At 38.7% G+C, this 20537-nt stretch overlaps 1 protein-coding gene across 1 annotated transcript in view; it reads left to right on the top strand.

Annotated features, from left to right (window-relative positions):
- The window catches only part of LOC146004530 (nuclear receptor-binding factor 2), a 47481-nt gene that overhangs the window by 1811 nt on the left and 25133 nt on the right, over window positions 1-20537 (top strand). Inside the window, exons 2-3 of the mRNA XM_083143414.1 lie at window positions 1400-1584; window positions 17318-17452. Of these exons, the coding sequence (XP_082999540.1) occupies window positions 1400-1584; window positions 17318-17452 (320 nt within the window). The remainder of the gene's footprint in view (window positions 1-1399; window positions 1585-17317; window positions 17453-20537) is intronic.

Raw genomic sequence — 20537 nt, 5'->3', positions numbered from 1 at the left:
TAGTTGCATGATTCTCTCCAGCCTTCACGCGTGAGATGCCCAAATGTGCCAGTAATTAATTATAATTAATTATAAAACATAGGAATAAGAAAGATAACACAACTACAGTTTGACCAATGCCTCGGAGCAAGAGCTCTGACATAGTAACTTTTCCTATGGGATTTATTTGCATAATGTAATCATGTCATTATACACTTTTGCCAGCCAAATTTTAAAATCTGCAGCAACATGAAAGAGCAGCCATGTATTAGAATGTATTGCATCATTATTCATTCTGTTATCAGTAGAGCCATATATATTGAGTTCTGTAGGAAGGTCACTAAGGTGAAAGAATAAATTACTTTTAATCCAATCTTATATTAATTGGTAACATTATAGTATAGGGGTGATGGATTTCTTCAAATTTACAGGAGAAAGTACTTACGGAAATCATTTTCTGTAGCATTCTGGAAGTTCGTGAATGATCAATTTTAATGCGAATAGATGTTGTTTTCTGCAAAAATCTCTGTCTGACATGCTGTTTCTGCTGCCTCCATTTGCTTTCTGCACGAGAGCACAATGTTCCTTGTGTCAGATGAAGTAACCCCATGGTCAGTGTTTCAAACTTGCCGTTTTTTCACTAGAACATGACATGTCGAGTATTTTTAATTATTTTTTTACTATGCTTGCCTAACCTAACTTAACCTAACCTAACCTTACCTTACAAAAAATGGTTTTTGGGGCTAACGTGAATGGTTTTTGGGGCTAATGTGAATGGTTTTTGGGGACTAACGTGAATGTTTTTTGGGGACTAACGTGAATGGTTTTTGGGGACTAACGTGAATGTTTTTTGGGGGCTAACATCAAGGTTTGTGAGGCTAACGTCAATGGTTTGCGAGGTATTAGCATAATTTCAAGTCAGGCCACGAAAGTAGGTATTTTCCGGTGAACGAAGTTGCAACACTGCATAAATCGACAAAACACTCGCACAACGTGCCCTGAACCAGTACGCTATCGCCCGCCATAATGTGTTACAGAATCGAAATAACAAGTAGCAGTAAGTACTCGTAAATGTAAGAAATATACATTATCTTAGTTAGAAATGCATTATTTCACCTTAGGAAATGTTCCGCATTCCAAAATAGTACGTTAGCAATGTAAAAAAGTGTGAAATATATGATTTATAGCTGTCACCCCCATACTATAATAGTACATTAATTAATAGATGTTTTAAGGTTACATTTCAAAATGTGTAGGTTTATCTTAGGTTCGTGACTTTTTTTAGACCTTATTTGAAAAATGAATAATTTCTTTTAAAAAAAGTGCCGGTTCCTGTGGAAAAAAGGTTTGCCGCCTGAATTATTTTTAGTTTTGTCTACCCCTGTAATACTTGATTATTGATATGTGTTTCTTTTCATAGGCACATCAGCAGCACAGACAAGCTGAAAATCATCTTCGCAGCAGAAGATATGAGGAAGCCATCCTGTGCCATGAAAAAGCTTCACAACTGCTCCAGGATGCCATGAAGCTAACCAAAGTCACAAAAGCCCTGGAGTCCCTGGAACTGCAACGCAATTACCATGTGCACCAAAAAGATATCATAAGGCAAGTGTACTTTGATGTTAGAATAGTACCCTTGACCTTCTGTACTCCCTTGAGAAAGTGAAATACAGGTGTGCATATTATCTGGATGAGTGAACGGAAAATGATTGCTTTTCGAATGATCAAAACATTAGTATGTTACTCCTAAGATTCATATCACCAGAAATTACATTTGGTGATAATCAGGTTATCACAGTAATAACTAATGACCCGCAATGGTGACTCCATGTTCCAGATAATCCAACTGGTAGTATGCTCTAGTATACCGGGATACCTTTTCTGGCTGATGATGAACTTGAAATTTCTTTGTGGTTGGGTAAGAGGCATCAAGCTTTCGAGTCTGGATCGAAGTGTGGGATCTTGTTTCGTCCACTATCACATATCTGGGTAAAAAATCCTGTGGATCCGTGCGATATGTGTGTAAAAGTTGCCTTGAACGTGTCAGTCTCCTCCACTTCTGATGACGGGGCAGGTTTTGAGTGATCCATTTTGCTTACACTTTTTGTCACAATTTTTTTTTGTAATATATTGTACGCTGTACTCGTTGGTAACCCTGTTCACTTCGCTAAACACCTGTTGGTGGCTCGTTTTTCTGCCATCACCATGTCATGAATCTTGGCAAATGTTTTTTTGGGTGTTCATGTGTCACCTGCATGGGCATCTTCACGTGACTCTCTACCACATTTGAACTCACGGTATCACCTAGCAACACTAGGATATGATGTAGCAGATTGTCCTAAAAGTTTGTACCGATTCCTTGTGAATTTCTTTTGGCTTTCAAGTTTTCATTTTCAGGTATGAAGAGCCGGCCGGCCCCCATGGTGGAGTGCTTAGCACATCGCGCTACGATGCCAGGGGTCCCGGGTTCGAATCCTGGCCTGGGCATGGATGTTTGTGATTGTCCATTCACATCATGTCATCACTCATCCCCATCTTCGCAAATTAGCCAAAAGTGGCACAAAAAGCAAAGTAAAATAAAGCAAATCAGTGTCATCACCTTGTAATCAAGGGGTCCCGGGTTCAATACCCAGTGGAGGCACATAGTAGTTCGTATCTCACTTTAAACTGTAGGTCTAGTCCCAATTATCCTTTCTGTGCATAAAGTGGACTTAATACACAAATTAAATCAATGAAGTAGTTGATTACCAGTGTTTGGAAGTAACTCAGTTACAAGTAACAGTTACTTTTTTTGAAGAAATTTAACTGTAACTAGTTACATTTGAAATCAAGCTGTAACTGTAAGAGTTACACTTTTTTTCCAATAGAAGTAACGTTAACAGTTACTTAATGACACTTAAGTTTCTATGTAAGTGTCGTAAATTATTTGCTAAGATTTAAAGTGAATCGGAACCATCGATAAACTTCTTTCCTTTCTACGAATGCTTTAGTTTAACAACCTCTCAAAGCTAACAAAGTTCTTAGAACGTAATACATATTTGCATGGAATCATTATAAGTTATCTACTTTCTGGGAATTTTAAAACGTATGCAGGTACACTTCTGTTCACAGAAACTGGCACACTTGTTTGAGTTAAAGACCAGCTTCGTCGCCGGAAGTACAGCCGAAGTAAGTGTTCGGAAAGGAGCAGTGTTGCTTACTATCAATCAATTTAACCATATGCAGGGAATTTTGTCTCTCAGACTCAAAGATAAGGGCTAACGGAAAGATTGCAGCGTAAATATTAATTAACTGGAATTTCCACGTCTACAATCAAAGTAATGTAAATGTGAAATATTCCTGAAATTTATTTGAAAAATAAACACGTTTTTGACGTTCGTGACGAAGTAGTTATCACAATTCGTTTGAATGCGAGGTCCCCAGGTTCGAATTTGTCCTGAGCATGGGTGTTCTTTTTGAGTCTCTCTTCAACGTCGCGAGTAGCCGAAAATGGAAAAACTGCAATAAGAATAAGCGAGACAAAAATAGTGCTGTTGCAATTCCTGAAAGTGATGCAAAAAGAAATCTTTCGGAAATAGTGTTATCCTAGTCCAGGAGAAGGCTTGAAGAATAAATAAACTCCTTCCCCATACAATTTGGCAAACAGAATCGCATAGTTGGCACTGAATATGGGATGGGAAAAATAATAGAAATCCTAAAGGAAGAAGAGTTTATGTCACAGCCAGGGGGGCCACATGAGAGTAGATACCCCTTCCCCCATATCAGTCATCCAGGCTATTAAAAATAAGTCAATGGTTGTCCTCTCATTTAACTTTAACAGTAAATGGAATTTTTGTAAAATAAAAATTGTCAGGCTTTACTTTCTTTACAGGTGCACGTTGGTTTCGTATTGAAACTCGAAAGAAATAGAAGAATTGTGACTCTCGTAAATCGTAAAATTCTTACCAAATGAATGATTGCCTCCATAGATTCCAGAATAATGACTTCATTTTGAAATAAATAGTTTAAAATAATATAATTTATGTGCCGTTGGTTAATGAGATTCGTCGTCACATACCAGAATCCACTATGTTGACGGAAAGTAGAGAACGGTAATCATTTATGGTTGGAAACACTAACCTTCCACAAAAGCACGATATCCCAACGTCTTCATTAATTTTCATGCACAAGCTTCACTTGTATTTTGTCAGCAATGTGTACAGCATATGAACCCTATCTGATGAAGCGTATTGCTTTCAAATTAATGTAATTACCGAGAAGCGGCATCAAAAGTTTCGAGCTGGACAGGAAAAGATGCAATCGTATGGATAAATTACTCGAATAGCTTGGTTTCTTCACCCTGGCTTGTGGCCATGTCGGTTAAAGGCCAGCTTTGTAAGCTGAAATCCTAGGTTCGAATCCCCGTGTCTCCAAAATATTTGTTCTTACCAAATGGGTGGTGCTACATAATGTATTTTATTCTTGTCACACCAATTGCAGCCTGAAATTTTGTTACTGTTTGCGTGCCAATAAGAAAATATGTATTGAAGCTAATACTCGTTCAAAGAATGTGACTGTTACTCGAGACTACTTGAAATTGAGATTTTTTAGTTGCTTCTAAGCCTTGATATTTACAATAAGTGCTAAAGTTGAAAATTGTTGTGTGATAAAACACACCGTTAGTTAATATTCTCAAGAAGAAGACCTCTGAAATTAAGTGAGTAAGTTGTGTGGAAGACCAGCAGATGTATTTTAAGATGTTCCGTCATTCACGTGTCACTCTCCTCGTTTTATACATAGATAGATATATACAAGTGACCCACTCGATGAATGCTCGCACCTGAAGAGTAATTTTCAGATGGGAAAGAAAAAAGCCTGGTCCAAATTGTAAAGTCAAGACATGTGCAGATTGTAGATGTTATTGTCAGAAACAAACAGAATTAATTAATAACTACATTATTTACCTAAACATCACCCATCTCAATAATCCACTGATGCTCATATGAAATCGAAAATAAAGGATTCCCGGATAATAATATTGTCATCTTTACCTTAGCCGCGGCGCTAAAAGTAAAAGTAGTTGGGAGGTAAGAGGGGGTGGGTGACACAGCAAATATAACAATATCACGTCACGTGCAAAATGTGCACTCATGGCAAAGGTTGGTCCTTATGGGCCGGAGCCAGTGGTGGCATCATGGTGGGGCAGAGGGCGGGTGCCACAGTTCACAGTCAAAAGAGTGCACGAAAGAGCCAGATCTGGCTTCAAAAGAGCGAAGTTGGCAACAGTGATCAGCAGCTGCCCCAGCGAGAAAGACCTAGGGGAAATTGTCTTTCCTTGCCTTAACAGAGGTAAATATAAATTGAAGCATGTAAAGAAAATGCATGCACACCATGCACAGTTGGCTGTATAGTGCAAATGTGCAGTGAACCCCCAGTAATATACAAAATAAACAATAACTGAGATGTTCATAAACGTAGAGTGCCAAAGTCCCTTAGTGAGAAGGAGAAACCGCGGGCCAGAGCCACTCAGCTCCCCTCTAGTTTTGTTTCGTGCAAAGTCTCTGCTGAACCTCCGAAAGGCAACTCCTACCATGCTAAAAGCTTAGGATGGCTAGCAGAAGCTCGACACGTACATATGGCGAAAATACATGCAGTCTGATACTTCAGGAAGGTCGTCTCGTCAAAACGGACATGCGCAGTTCGTAGGATCACCAGCGAGCTGGAGTGAACCACGCTCTTCTCTCTTCCAGTGTTGCACTGTGTGTTTCAATTTGAATTTATTTGGCATTCTCTTTGTATTATTTATATTTTACAAGACTTATTAGATTAATGAAGAGGGTGTAATATAAATGTAGAGGTGACCCCAAACGAAAGCTAGATGTAAAGATGATGGGACAAATAAGATAAATATGATAGAAAACAACTTGCTTACACATTCAGAGTTTTCTTCCTTAAGATGGAAACACTTCAGGTGGAAGGAGCCAAAAAGTCAAAAATAGCACGAGGGCGAGTGGTCGCTTATCGGACAAGAGTTAAACAACCTTTTGGTCTTCTTACGTCAGACTAAATGCTTTCGTTGACATGTTAGGCTTTTTAGGTTTAGTTGTCTTAGAATATATACACTGCAATTTTCGGTTTCTTTACCGTGCTTGACCAAAAATGTAGTATTTACTATTTATTCAAGCCTAACCTAACAATGAAGGCATTATGCACTTACATGAGAAGACGACCAAAAAGTTGTTTGGGTTTCGTGCGATCAGTTATATTCTAGAACGAGAGTACAGCTGTAACGAGAGGGTGTTCGAGGGGACGTGCGCGATTGACTTTGTTACGTGTCATTGTCTCCATACTTGTTAGTTTGTTTTGAAGTGCGTGGCTGGTGATTGAAATATATTTGGCGTGGTGATACGTTGAGTGGAGGGAGGTGGATTGTGTATTGGAAGGAGTGTAGTTGTTGCTGTGTGAAATGTTAACATATTGCATAGAATAGAATCGAATCGCTTTGATTTAGCGATATACTTTCGAATAGTTATATCTTGTAATCAAGGGGTCTTGGGTTCGATTACTGATACATACTCATTTTAGCAGGCAGAGATTTGTATTTTTAACTGTAGGTTCAGGATCCAGTTCCAATAATATAGTCTCTTTGACAGTGGTGGGACCAGAAAAGAGTTGGCAAGAGTGGAAGAGGCAAAATTGAGGCTAGAATATTTTCTGAATTGAGATACCCCTAAATACAATACCATACGAAAATCTTAAATTAAAATGATCGCCCCCTACACGCACACTCCTTGGTGCTGTCACTGTTATCTGAACATAAAGCAAATTAACTTTGTCAGTACTCTACCGGCCAAAATTTGATAATTTTCCCAGTACTATCTCTACGAACCAAAGCGTGTAGTGTCTCAAAAGGTTTAGATAAGTCCACTTTGCATAATTTTGGTGAACCCCCAGGAAAATTATGCACGAGCTGCGCCTGATGCACACAAAAGGAACTTGGACCAGATCATGTAATAATTATTTGCAAGTTGTTCAGAAGGAGGAGGAATACATTTACAACACTGGTAATGATTTGTGGACTAAGTTTAAAGTTTGGGGAACCCAATATGAGTGTTTTAAAGATAATATTAATTGCTATTATGCCATGAACAGAATCATCTCCATCGAAGACAACCCTTGCCAGGCACCAAGCTTTTCCACATTGTAATGAAGAATGATGCATGTTTTTAATAATTTGTATTGAATTAGTTTATGTTGCTCCTGTGAATGTCTCTTAAAGTGATTTCTTTTTCAGTTCTGGAGAAAATTTAGAATGGTACCCCTGCATAAAGAGAATTTTTTTCATATTTTTGTGAAGATTATGTTGCTTGTGAACGTTTTCCATTGTTTTTAGCTTGTGGAAATGTATTATTGTGAAGTAAAGTGCCTCTGTTACCTCAGCCTGAAGCAGTCTGGCCCAAAGGCTTTGTGCAAGTGAATATAGCACCCAACACGACAATTTGTTGCCTGCCACTTCATAAACAGAAAAAAGAATGGCAAATGTCAATAAATTTATAATAAATATGTATTATTTTACATGAAACTATATTATAATTTAAAGTAATTCAAACACGAAGAACTGAAAACTATGTTCTTCTTAAATGTTCGCCCAACCACTTTTGCCAAATAATGTAGTACTGTTTCTTTAAATGGTTTTTATTATTTCCGCATTGTTTCATCCTTGTGTCTCAAGTTTCTTAATCTTACACCAAGATGAACACACACACACACACAACCTTATAGGGCTAGTCACTCTACAAACACTTCTAACAAATGTATAGTTTGTGTCCTTCTTTCTTCCTAGAAAATCTGGGAATCAGGAAAAATGAAAACGGACTGAAAACTTACGAAACTAACCTATCTATCATTTTGTACAATAAATTTCAAATCTTTTGTTTGATCTGGTTATTGATTGAGTAACAGTCAGTTGTTGGGCATACCTGGTACTGCCCTCTGACACAACTGATGTTGCCAGTACACCCCGTAATTTTGAAGAAGAAAAAAACATACTTTTTTTTATGAATATGTCATAATTAATCCCATAAATCATCTGTAATTCACAAAATGCGTAAATATTTATCATTATTTTATCAATTTGGTCCACACAGCTGCAAGCAACTCCACAGCTGTTTTTTTGCCCATGTTTGTTTTCAATTTTTTACAAACAGTGTTTTTGCACCTTAGTAACTTTTCCCCATACTGAAGTTCATGTACAGCATGATTTGTTGTTTAATATTAACAAAATATCCACATAGGTAAAGTTAATACCAGCATAAGATTTATGTCTCTTCACTTTTTGTTCAAAAGTTACATATGAAGTTTCATTTGCATGACATTTGGGACACCCTGTAGAATATTGTTCATATTTAGATATGTTTCTACTGGTAGCGTATATTACAGGTATGGGAGTAAACTTATTTCCATTGTAAAAAGACTGCTTTAAAACTTGTCTTTGAAGCATCAGTATATTTCATGCACGTGCACTCCAGCAGTGCTGACCCACAGCTTTACGGTTACAAAATTATTTATTTAACTTTAAGTTTTTCATTATTTCCCTATTAACTCAACAGAATCAACCTGCAAGCCCCCAAGGTATGTCCTTTTCCGATATGGGGCCATCCGCACCCTCTCGTTGTGTGTTGACAAAACATCTGCCGCGCGACACATCACTCTGGTCTGGCCAGCTTGTAGCCAGAGCCACCAAAGGCTCCAAGTAGAAAGAAGCGACCTTGAATTACCCAATGGGAGACACATTTACATGGAGGGGAACTTCGTCTTCCAACGGGTAAGGACTGAAATAAAGCAAGATGCCATCGTTAAAGTCTGCTGATGTCCTCAGTGTTGCAAACTGCATGAATAAGTCCCCACGTATAATGTATACTGCCAGCGTTGTAGCATGTCAACAAATATTGGGTTGGCAACTAAGTTCCCGCCGTTTTTTAAGGAAGGTGTTGAAAGGTTAGTTTTCAATAAACAGATACAAGTAGTTAATCAATAATGTATTCTCCTGTGTTGTTTACAACGTTTTGCCAACGTTCAACAAGGTTTTCAATACCTCGTCGGTAGAAATCACGTGGTTTAGACTCGAAAAAATCATCCAACCAAGCTCTCAATTCTGCATCAGTATTGAACAAAACTCCCCGCATAGCATTTGAAAGAGATCGAAAGAGGTGAAAATCCGTTGGTGCCAAATCGGGAGAGTATGGTGGGTGTGGCAGCACTTCCCAACCATGAGCTTGAATGGCGTCCTTGGTCATATTGGCGATATGAGGGCGGGCGTTGTCGTGCAGCAAAAGAACACCATGCTGCCGATTCGGTCTTTTCAATTGAATAGCCGTGTTGAGTCGTTCCATTTGTTGCACATAGTGTTCCGCGTTGATCGTTTGGTTCCTTTCAAGCAATTCGAAATGGAGAATCCCTTCCCAGTCCCACCATACGCACAACATCGTTTTACGTGGATGAAGTTCCTGTTTCGCGCGTGGGGTCGCTTGTTTCCCGGGGCTCAGCCATTCCTTACGCCGCTTCATATTCATGTAAAGGCACCATTTTTCATCGCCAGTAACGATTCGGTGAAGAAATCGTTCCTTGTGTCCATAGGTTGCACGGTGCCGAGCAAGCAAACCAGCGGAGATTGTGGCTCGTTCATTTTTGTTGGTGACACTTAAAGTGTGAGGCACCCATGCTCCACACTTCTGAACCTTTCACATCGAGTGAAGATGCTTCTCTACAGTAGTGTGGGAGCAACCCATTGTCTCTTCCAGTTCCCTTGTTGTTTGACGTGGATTTTCATGCAACAGGTGGTTCAATCGCTCTTCATCGAACTCAACTGGACGGCCAGAACGAGATGAGTCTTTGAGGTCAAAATTTCCTTTTTTGAACTTCGCATACCAATCACGGGCGGTTCTTTCAGCTATAGCACCCACTCCATACACAGCACAAATGTTGCGAGCAGCTTCTGCGGCCTTAGAACCTTGATTAAAGGCAAAAAGGAGGAGGTGTCGAAAATGCTCATTCTTCTCAACTTGACATTCCATTTTAATGATCTGTAAATAACAAGAAAATGTGTCTTAGTAACAAAGAAACATAAATTTAGGTAGAACAATATATTCTCTTTCGCATGATGTACACCTTTGTGCTAAACGTATTTATTGTCATATTTTTCCAATTAAAAAAAAACGGCGGGAACTTAGTTGCCAACCCAATAGAATTACAATTTTAATATGTTTAAATAAATTATAAAGTTTCAAAGCATAAGAGAAACACAAAAATGTTGCTGACATACATATGGCATATTATATGTGAAGATAAACGTTTCAGAGCGTTCGGTGTATTAAGACATGTAACACGTCCATAGACACATCCGGCTAATAGGGTTGGTAACGCTCGCTGGTCACGGTCACGTTTTTTACAAGCCAAGGGGTCCCAGGTTCGATACCCAGTGGAGGCACATAGTGGTTTGGATCCCACTTTGAACTGTAGGTCCAAACCCGATTAGCCTTACTGTGCATATATTTGACTTAAAACACCAAATCAACTTGTTAGAGTTGCGTTGATTCTTGTAAGAAAACACAATCACAAATGCACACGCTGATTCTTTTGAGACATCTATTTTCTACCTGTAATGCACTAACTACCATGAAGTATCACTGAAAGGCAATTCTAATCACTTTAGACGACGTATGTGCTTAGTAATGTCCAGCTGTGGTTATCGCGATTCGCGCCATGTTGCTTCTCTCTCACTAACCGTTTTCTTTGCTTGGCGCCCACGCAAACAGCTGATACATGGTCTCCATACGCCATCTCTTGAGAACAAAAGTAATTTAACCCACATCATCAAAACCAAATAATGAAAACAAGAACACATTCCTATACATATTCCCCCCTCTTGATTGGATAACTTCCAATCAACAGATTTGCTAATTCAATTGTCATTAGGTAAGGGAATCAATTTGTTCACTGGTCTTTTAGTAAAACCAGTTGTTGATCTAATTTTTGCCACACGCACTACACCGTCTTTACCAGGAAACGTCTCTTCCACTACTGCTATTTTCCATGTAAGTGGAGGTGCGTTGTCTTCTTTGACCAGAACCACCATGCCTGGTTGAAGATTTTCTGTTGAAGCCGTCCATTTACGACGCTGTTGTAGTTCGTGGAGATAATCCTTCGACCATCTTTTCCAAAAATGTTGTTGTAATTGCTGAATGTGTTGCCATCTAGAAAGACTGTTTTGGGGCAAGTTAGTTAAATCAGGCTCAGGTATGGACATGAGAGGTGACCCTATAAGAAAGTGACCAGGTGTTAAGTACAAGGTGTCACTGGGATTATCAGATATTGAGGTCAGGGGTCGGGAATTGAGGCATGCTTCAATTTGCGTTAACAATGTTGCAAGCTCTTCGTATGTCAAAGTAGCATTTCCCACTCCTCTTAAAGTGATATTTCATAGACTTTACATGGGGCGCGTTAGCTGGAATGAAGTGCCAGTTGATTCCATCTTTTATTGCAAAATCTTCAAGTCCACCTTTTAGCTGTTCTGCTTTGAAGAGTTGACTGAGTTCTCTCAGTTCTCTATTAGCTCCAACAAAATTAGTCCCGTTGTCACTGTATATGTTTTGACATTTTCCTCTTCTAGAAACAAATCTGCGTAGAGCAGCGATAAATGCGTCTGACGTTAAGGAAATAACTGCTTCAATATGCACTGCTTTAGTAGCCATGCACACAAATATAGCTACATATCCCTTGGTAGTGATTCTGCTTCTTCTGTTTGTTCTTAGGATGCAAGGACCAGCATAATCTACTGCTGTATTTAGAAATGGACGTGATGGTGTGACTCTTGGGCTTGGTAATTGTCCCATGAGTTGATGTGACGCCTTGGCTTGCAACTTAAAACATATTAAGCATTTATGCAAGACAGATCTTACTGTTTGTCTGATATGTGGAATCCAGTATTCCTGTCTTAAAGAGCTTATCAACAATTGAGGCCCTGCATGTAATAAACGACGATGTTCTGATTCAATTATGAGTTGCGTCAGATGATGTTTGGTAGGCAAAATTAATTGGTATTTGCTCTCATATGGCAATTCTGAATTTTCGAGTCTTCCACCAACTCGTAACAGCTGTCTGTCATCAATAAATGGATGAAGATCCTTGATAGGACTATTTTTTGATACTTGTTGTCCTTCTTCTAAGTCATGAATTTCTTGTGGAAATGAAATGCGTTGCACAATTAAGATACATTTCATCAGTACTGCACGTAATTCAACATAAGAAAAGTTTCCTGTTCTCTTCGAAACAGGATTCTTAACATTGTAAATGAATCTGTAGCATGTTGCTACTACACGAAGCAATCTCTGTAATGTGGAAAATCTCAGCATGAAATCTGCTTCTGTTCCATGTATCTTGCTAAACATTGATGTAACTATCTTCCTTTGTTCTGTTATGCATTCTTCAAGTTCGCTATTTTCCATAACATGTAATGGCCAAGTATCTTCTTTTAACCACGTAGGTCCATTCCACCAAATTTCCGAATCCTTGAGGGCTCTTGGTTCTACTCCCCTTGTTATCCAATCTGCTGGATTACACTTAGATGTGACATGTTGCCATTGGTTAATAACAGAAAGTTCCTGGATCTGTGCAACACGGTTACCTACGAAGGTTTTCCATCGAGTGGGGGACGCTGCTAGCCACCCAAGTACGATTTTTGAATCTGTCCAAAAATATGTACTGTCAATTGGAATTCTCAAAATTGGTGTTGTTTTCTTAACTAGTTTAGCTAATAGAAGAGCACCGCACAATTCTGGCCGTGGCAAAGTAACTTTTTTTATTGGCGCTACTCTTGACTTTGCGCACAGTAATTTAACATTGATTCTTCCTAACTCACCTCTTGATCTAATATAAATGCAACAACCATAAGCTCCTTCTGCTGCGTCGCAGAATCCATGTATCTGAATGTCATTTGTCTTTTCTGTTGTCAGTACAAATCTCTCTATTTGGATGTGAACTATATCTGGTAGTTGTTGATACAAATTCGTCCATTGGTTTCTTAAATCTGAATCTAATTGTTCATCCCACTCCAATTTACAACTCCAAAGTTTCTGCAAAAACATCTTGTATAAAATGACAGTTGGACTGATAAGTCCCAGTGGATCAAATATGGAGCTAACAATTGACACAACTTGTCGTTTGGTTATGTTCGTTAATGGTGAACAAAAGTCTCCATCTTTCGCTACTTTGCACAAAATTAAAAATTTGTCTGTTGATGGTTGCCAGATGAGGCCTAATGTGTTTATTTCTGCTTCATTATTGAACTGAAATGGTAAATGAACTTCTCTGTGTTCTTCTGGTACTGCTTGCACCAATTCCTCACAATTGGAGCACCATTTGCGTAAAATAAATCCACCTCGTTTCAAGAGTTCATTCAGTTCAGACTGTAAGTTGAGCATAGTTTCAATGTTATCACCTCCTGATGCTACATTGTCGCAATAAAAATCCCTTAATAATATGCTGGATGCATTGGGAAAGTTTTCGTTTTCCTGTCTTGCAAGCATTTGTAATGCTGCAACAGCTTGGTACGGCGAGGAGGTTAAGCCATAAGTTACAGTTAATAATTCATAAGTTTGTATTTCTTCGTTTGGTGATTTTCTCCACAATATTCTTTGATATTTAGTGTCATAAGGATGGACTCTAATGTTGCGAAACATCTGGGCTATATCTGCTGTAAAAACTATCTTGTGCGTTCTGAACCTCAGTACAATAGAGTATAGATCTTCTTGGACTGTAGGCCCTGTCATTAGAACATCGTTAAGGGATAGTCCACTGTCTGTTTTCGATGATCCATCAAATACAACTCTCACAGGTGTTGTAGTACTTCCTCTAATAATAGCATAATGCGGCAGGTAATATGACTCCTTGTTCTCTTCATCAGTAGTTTTAATTTGCTTCATGTGGCCTAATGATTCATAATTGTCCATGAATTCACAATAGTTCTGCCTGAGTGTTGGCTGTTTTGTTAATCTTCTTTCCAACTGATGAAATCTTTTGTCTGCTTGTTGAAACGAATTCCCTAATTCAGTATGATTTGGTTTGAATGGTAGCCTAACCATAAATCTACCATCCTTCTGCCTGATGGTTGTTTCTTGAAAATGCCTTTCACAATCCATTTCTTCTTTGCTCTTGGTCTTTGTGAATACTTCCTCTAACTCAAAAAACCTCTGTAATTGTAATTGAAGGCTATCTTCAGTACGTACTGTTGAAGTAACTGTTGTAGGTGCTTCACATTGTTGAGTCATAGCTCCTGCTAAAATGTATCCTAACTCTGTATCTTGAAGTACAGGATAATTTCCTATTCTTGTTCTTCTATCTGAACGTAGTAGCAAGAAAAATAGTTCAGATCCAATCAACAAATCTATGTTGCCTGGCTGATGAAATGAAGGATCAGCAAACTGAATATCCTTTGGAAGATTCCAAGTACTGCAATCGATTACCTGTGTAGGCAAGTCGCCTGTGATTTTTGGTAACACAAGACACTTAACTGTTGTTGTATAATTAGACGTTCTAGACTGGATTACAACATCTACACAATGTTTAGTTTCAAGACACGAATTGTTTATTCCCTGAACTGGAACAACATAGTTTTCTTTCGTCAGTCGTAGTTTTTGCACTAATGATGTGGTTACAAAATTAGACTGACTCCCACTGTCTAAGAGAACTCTGCAATAATGAAATTGTCCATTGTTGCCCTTTACCTTCACTAAGGCAGTTGACAATAAAACTTGTGAAGTGTGTCTTTCTTTGACTGTACAATATGAAGATTGAGGTGCTTCATCTCTTGCCACATTGTTGCTTTCTTGAGGAGACACCCTGGAATTCAATAGTTGTCTATTGCTTGTATTGTTACTGACACTCGCCGATCTTGGTCTTTCAGGTGCATCCCTGTGCAAGAGAGTATTATGTTTCAAATTACAAATTTTACAATTTCCAGATTTACAAAATTTCACTGAATGTTTTAAAGATAAACAATTAAAACAAAGACCTTTCTTCTTCACAAATTCTTGTTTCTGTTTATAACTTGCCTGTAAGAAAGTCTCACATTGGTACAAAATATGATTTGCGGAACAGTACATGCACTGAATGTTAGTGGATGTTGCTAAATACGTGTTGCTTTGTTTCATGAATTTACCTTGTTTATCATGTGATTGAAACTGCTTAGCATTGGTGTCACTATGTGTCGGTTTCATGTTTTCTAAAGCTTGAAACCTGCGCTCTACAAATGCAAATAATTCTGACAAGGTAGGAAAGTAATCATGCTCTTGTGATAATTCAAATTCCTTACGAGTATTGTGATCCAAATGAGATACAAAATGTTGTGATAAAATGACTTCATCCAAAGGCACCTCAAGTTTAAGAGCCTTTAAAGCATTCAGATTTGAGGTTGCTGTATTTACAAACTGTCTCAATTCATTTGCATCTTCTTTACGCACCGACTTTATGTGAAATAGTTCACTAACGTAATGTGATGCAATAAGCCTGCTATTATCATATCTTTCAGTGAGCAAGTTCCATGCTACTGTATAATTTGCCTCACTGACTTGCAAGTTTGAAATGAGCTTACTGGCTTGTCCCTTTAAAGAGGACCGCAAATAATGAAATTTTTGTATTGCTGGTAATGTATTGTTATCATGGACCAACACTTTAAAATTGTCCTTGAATGGAAGCCAGTTTTCATAATTTCCATCAAAAGAGGGTATGGAAATTTTTGGAAGTCTAAGTTGAGACTGAACTGACGTAACAGAACTAGTACTAACACTGGGCTGATTCATTTGATCATGCCGCATCACTATTGTCTCCATTTGAGACCTAATGCTGTAGTACTTTTCTTCAAATTCTATTCTGTGAACTTCCTCTTCGGTTGCTTCCGATTGAAGTTCCAAACTGGTTTGAACGTCATTGAATTTGTCCCACATCTCTGTCAAGTGACTTAATCTCAATTTAATTTCCTGAACACTCTGTATATTAATGTCAAATGCATCGACGAATGCTTTCATACGGGTCAATTGCCCTTTGTAGCTTCCTCGCACAACTTTTAAACGTTTAATCTCTGCCTCTGTCATGGTGAAAGGATAACTGATAAGGTTTCACAATAATGCAATTAATGAACGTAATGTAATGTAAAGAAAGGAAAAGGAAATGGTACTAAAATCAGCCTGATTACCTGCAAACTTCAGCGCTGCCGATGTTGGACACACAATCGTCTCGCCGGTTGGAAACACTGCTGCACTGCTCGCACGAAGAATCAGCTGATTTCCTTCCCCGCCTTCTGAATATGCTTGCTACACAATAAATTTAGTATCGAGATTCCGGAATGTCCCTTCTGCCACCCGCACGAAACGTTCAGTTCTTGAGACACGAATCCACACAACTGGACCACGCTATGTCAATGCAAAACTAGAACACACCGTTCACCACAAAGTTTACAGTTCACAGTCAGGTAGAGGTAAGACATCCAAGGCTTGGAGGACCATAAAAATGTTAGAGTTGCGTTGATTCTTGTAAGAAAACACAATCACAAATGCACACGCTGATTCTTTTGAGACATCGATTTTCTACCTGTAATGCACTAACTACCATGAAGTATCACTGAAAGGCAATTCTAATCACTTTAGACGACGTATGTGCTTAGTAATGTCCAGCTGTGGTTATCGCGATTCGCGCCATGTTGCTTCTCTCTCACTAACCGTTTTCTTTGCTTGGCGCCCACGCAAACAGCTGATACATGGTCTCCATACGCCATCTCTTGAGAACAAAAGTAATTTAACCCACATCATCAAAACCAAATAATGAAAACAAGAACACATTCCTATACAAACTAAACAACAACATTAGGAAGAAGAGAATTGGGGGGGGGGGGGGGGATCTGGACCCCTGGATACGCCCTTGTCTTCATGATAAACAGAAGTTTAGCTACAAAAACTGGTCATGTGATTAGATTGTGCTAGGAGAATTAAGCTACCTAGTTGCAGTGTTGCCAGCTGTTGCAGGTGCAGGCCCAACAATGGCTGTAATACGAAAACTAGACCTAAGTTGAAAATGTCAATGTCATTTTCGAATTCAGTGACCCTGAATTAGCAAATATTAGCTAGTCTTGTTTCCGTAACATGTTCTGTGTTGAACAGTGTAATTACGTAAATGCATTGATGTACCATTAGCATTGGCATTTACTATAAGAGCAAATGATGAATTTGCCTCAGACAATTAGGCCTATAAGCAATTTTCTGCCTATGTATTTTGTTACAATATAAAAGTATTAATTTATCTTTCACACCAGGTTGAAGAGAAATCAGTTTGAGAAGTACAAGAAGGCCATAGAGAACCAGAAACAAAAAATGGCTCAGCTTCCGTTGAAAGATGATCTGGTTGATGCTGAATGGAAGACGGGGGATATACAGTATGCCATTTACAGGTAGGTTATTTCTAAATAATCCCAAGTTGTTACATTGCTTCATAATATGGGCTATCAACTAATATTTGGTTGGTCCGTTCTACTTGTTATGCTTTACTTGCTCTTCTGGGGGGAGTAACCTGCTTTGGCTCAACCTGTTACTTGTTTCCGTTACTTCTCCAGGCAAATAGTTAGCATTACACTTTAAAAACTAACAATATGGTTCAATCAAATAAAATACATTGAATAACTATCGTAGTCTTTACCATGGATATTAGGGAAAAACTCAGTTCTTTTGAAAAACTCAATATGCTGACCAAGGCAGAAATTTATTTTATTTTAAAATATAAACTAAACGTAACGTTTCAACCTTCTAGCAAGGTCTTCTTCAGACTCTGTACCAAGTACAAATAAAACAAGGTACAAAACAGGAAAAGATATATATATACACAAAAATCACTCCCCTCCAGACACAAGATTATTAGAAAGGTTTTTTTCTGGAACATTCCAGCAGGTGGCCTTCCCTTGTCAACTGTACTTTCACCTAACAGGCGATTTAGCTTAACATTTCCTATCATCTGGAAAGTGGTTGGACTCTTTATCTCACGCTCTATTTCCTTTCTTTCTTTATTCCTCTTCCTTCTTTCTCCTCCTTCGCTCTTGTCCTTTTTTGTCCTCAGTTCTTTTTATATTTGAATGATAGCCCAGACATTCAGTTTAAAAATATATAAAAATACTATTTATTTCGTTGATTTAATATAAAGAAATAACCCCCACATAAAAAAATGACTTGATCTTCTTTAATTGAAACACTGAAATAATTTTCTGAAATATAAATATAAGAGAGGTTCATACGCTGGCCTAGACAAGCAGTACTTCTTCTTCTTTTCTATCCCCTTCGGCCATTAAGCGTCGGGTTCCAACATCCACTTCCTGTACACTTTTCGGTCCAAGGCTAGTTTTCGGACTTCCGGCATTGTTTTCCCTTTCTTCTTTCCTATCTTTTCCACATACTCTTCCCATTGAACTCTTGGTCTTCCTCTTCCCCTCTTGCCTTCTGGTCTGGCCTCCAACACCTGTCTAGCCTTGCGATCCTCCTCCATTCTTGTAACGTGTCCAAACCATTGCAGTGCCTTTCTCTCTATTGTTTCCAATAGTGGTTTTTGCTGTAACTGATCTCTAATGGTGGTATTTTTAATCCTATCTCTTCTAGTCTTTCCTACTACTTTTCGTAGGTATCTCATCTCCGCTGCTTGAAATCTGCTATTCTGTTTTGGTAATAATGTTAAGCTCTCTGTTCCATACAGCTGTACTAGTTCAAAAATGTATAAAGCTTGTCACTTGCATACATGACATGTTTCTCTAATTCCCTCCTCTTCTTGTTTATAATGAAAATTGCCTCGCCAAAGGAGACCAAACTTTTTTTTTTGATATTACAACAACTATTTATGCACTACTCTGGAAATTATATAAAACAAAACTGTGATGATTCTTTTTCCACCTTGTCACAGTCCCTTTAATCCCAGATTGACAGTGTCGAATCTGCAAATTTAAACTAATAATTTTGCGCAACAAGGTACTTGGCTTTTCACCAACGGATAGACATATAATTGAAATTAAAGGCGTCCCTTAATTCTTTCAGATACGATGTTTCTCTAAGAATAATAACAAATGTCCACCGAAAATGAAGCACTGGCTTGTCACCAAATGAAGCAAATAAAATATGAGGACTTACTGGTGAACCAGCGATCCGAGAGCTCTCGAGTTTCCTGCGCATGACCGAAGTAGCAGAGTCGTAAATTGGGGGAGTTTTGCGGAGCCGCTTCTCTGAAATGCGAGCAGCACAAGTGTCACGTGGGGAGAGAGCAATGTTGCCAACCGGAGAATATTGACACAAGATATTGGAAGTGCTCTGGCTGTGGAGAGGCGTTTTTGCAACAAAACGCGGAAAGACGTGAAGTTTGTTTGTGTGTGTGTTTGTAGTGTGTTCGTGCGAAGTTCTGTATCTGCTTTTGTAATGATGGAGGCAGGACCGTCCCAACGTTCTGGTGTTAAACATCTACGGAGCGCGTTCAAACAGATGGTGCACAATGTGCTTGCATTCTGCAACAAAGAAGCATTAGAATGCCACCCTCAGATTCCAATTCTGCAGGCCACAAAACGTGCGAGTGCAATCGCGGGCGTATCAGAGGCGACTGTGAAGAGAATTTGCAGTGAAGCAAATCACGAAGATAACCTGCAATTTCGATCACCCCGAAAATGCCAGAGAAAAAGCGTTATTGAGAATGTCGCTTTGGACGATTTTGAGACTGCTGTAATAAGAAGAGCTGTACGTGAATTTTACGTGGTCGAGAAAACTGTGCCAGCCATTCGTAAATTGCTTCCTGTGTTGAACGAACGCATTGGGTTTCGTCGGAAACATGAAACCTTAAGGAAAATTCTCCATGAGATCGGTTTTTGTTTCAAAAGGAAAGTTCATCATGGAACGAAATGATATAGTTTTAGCTAGAACCCTGTATTTGAGATCAATGCGACGTTACAGCAGGCGCGGCTCGTGCATAATTTCCCTAGGGGTTCACCAAAATTATGCAAAGTGGACTTATCTAAACCTTTTGAGACACTACACGCTTTGGTTCGTAGAGATAGTACTGGAAAAAGTATCAAATTTTGGCCGGTAGATTACTGACAAAGTTAATTTGCTTCATGTTCAGATAACAGTGACAGCACCAAGGAGTGTGTGTGTAGGGGGCGATCATTTTAATTTAAGATTTTCGTATGGTATTGTATTTAGTGGTATCTCAGAATTCAGAAAATATTCTCGCCTCAATTTTGCCTCTTCCACTCTTGCCAACTCTTTTCTGATCCCACCACTGTCAAATAGACTATATTATTGGAACTGGATCCTGAACCTACAGTTAAAAATACAAATCTCTGCCTGCTAAAATGAGTATGTATCAGTAATCGAACTCAAGACCCCTTGATTACAAGATAATTCTTATATAACTATTCGAAAGTATATCGCTAAGTCAAAGCGATTAGATTCTATTCTATGCAATATGTTAACTTCTCGCACAGTAACAACTACACTCCTTCCAATACGTAATCC

This window comes from Lepisma saccharinum, chromosome 21 (genome assembly GCF_977018435.1).
Source record: "Lepisma saccharinum chromosome 21, izLepSacc3.1, whole genome shotgun sequence".
NCBI lineage: Eukaryota > Metazoa > Arthropoda > Insecta > Zygentoma > Lepismatidae > Lepisma > Lepisma saccharinum.
The sequence above is the reverse complement of the archived record's forward strand: the minus strand, read 5'-3'. Positions and strand labels throughout refer to the sequence as shown.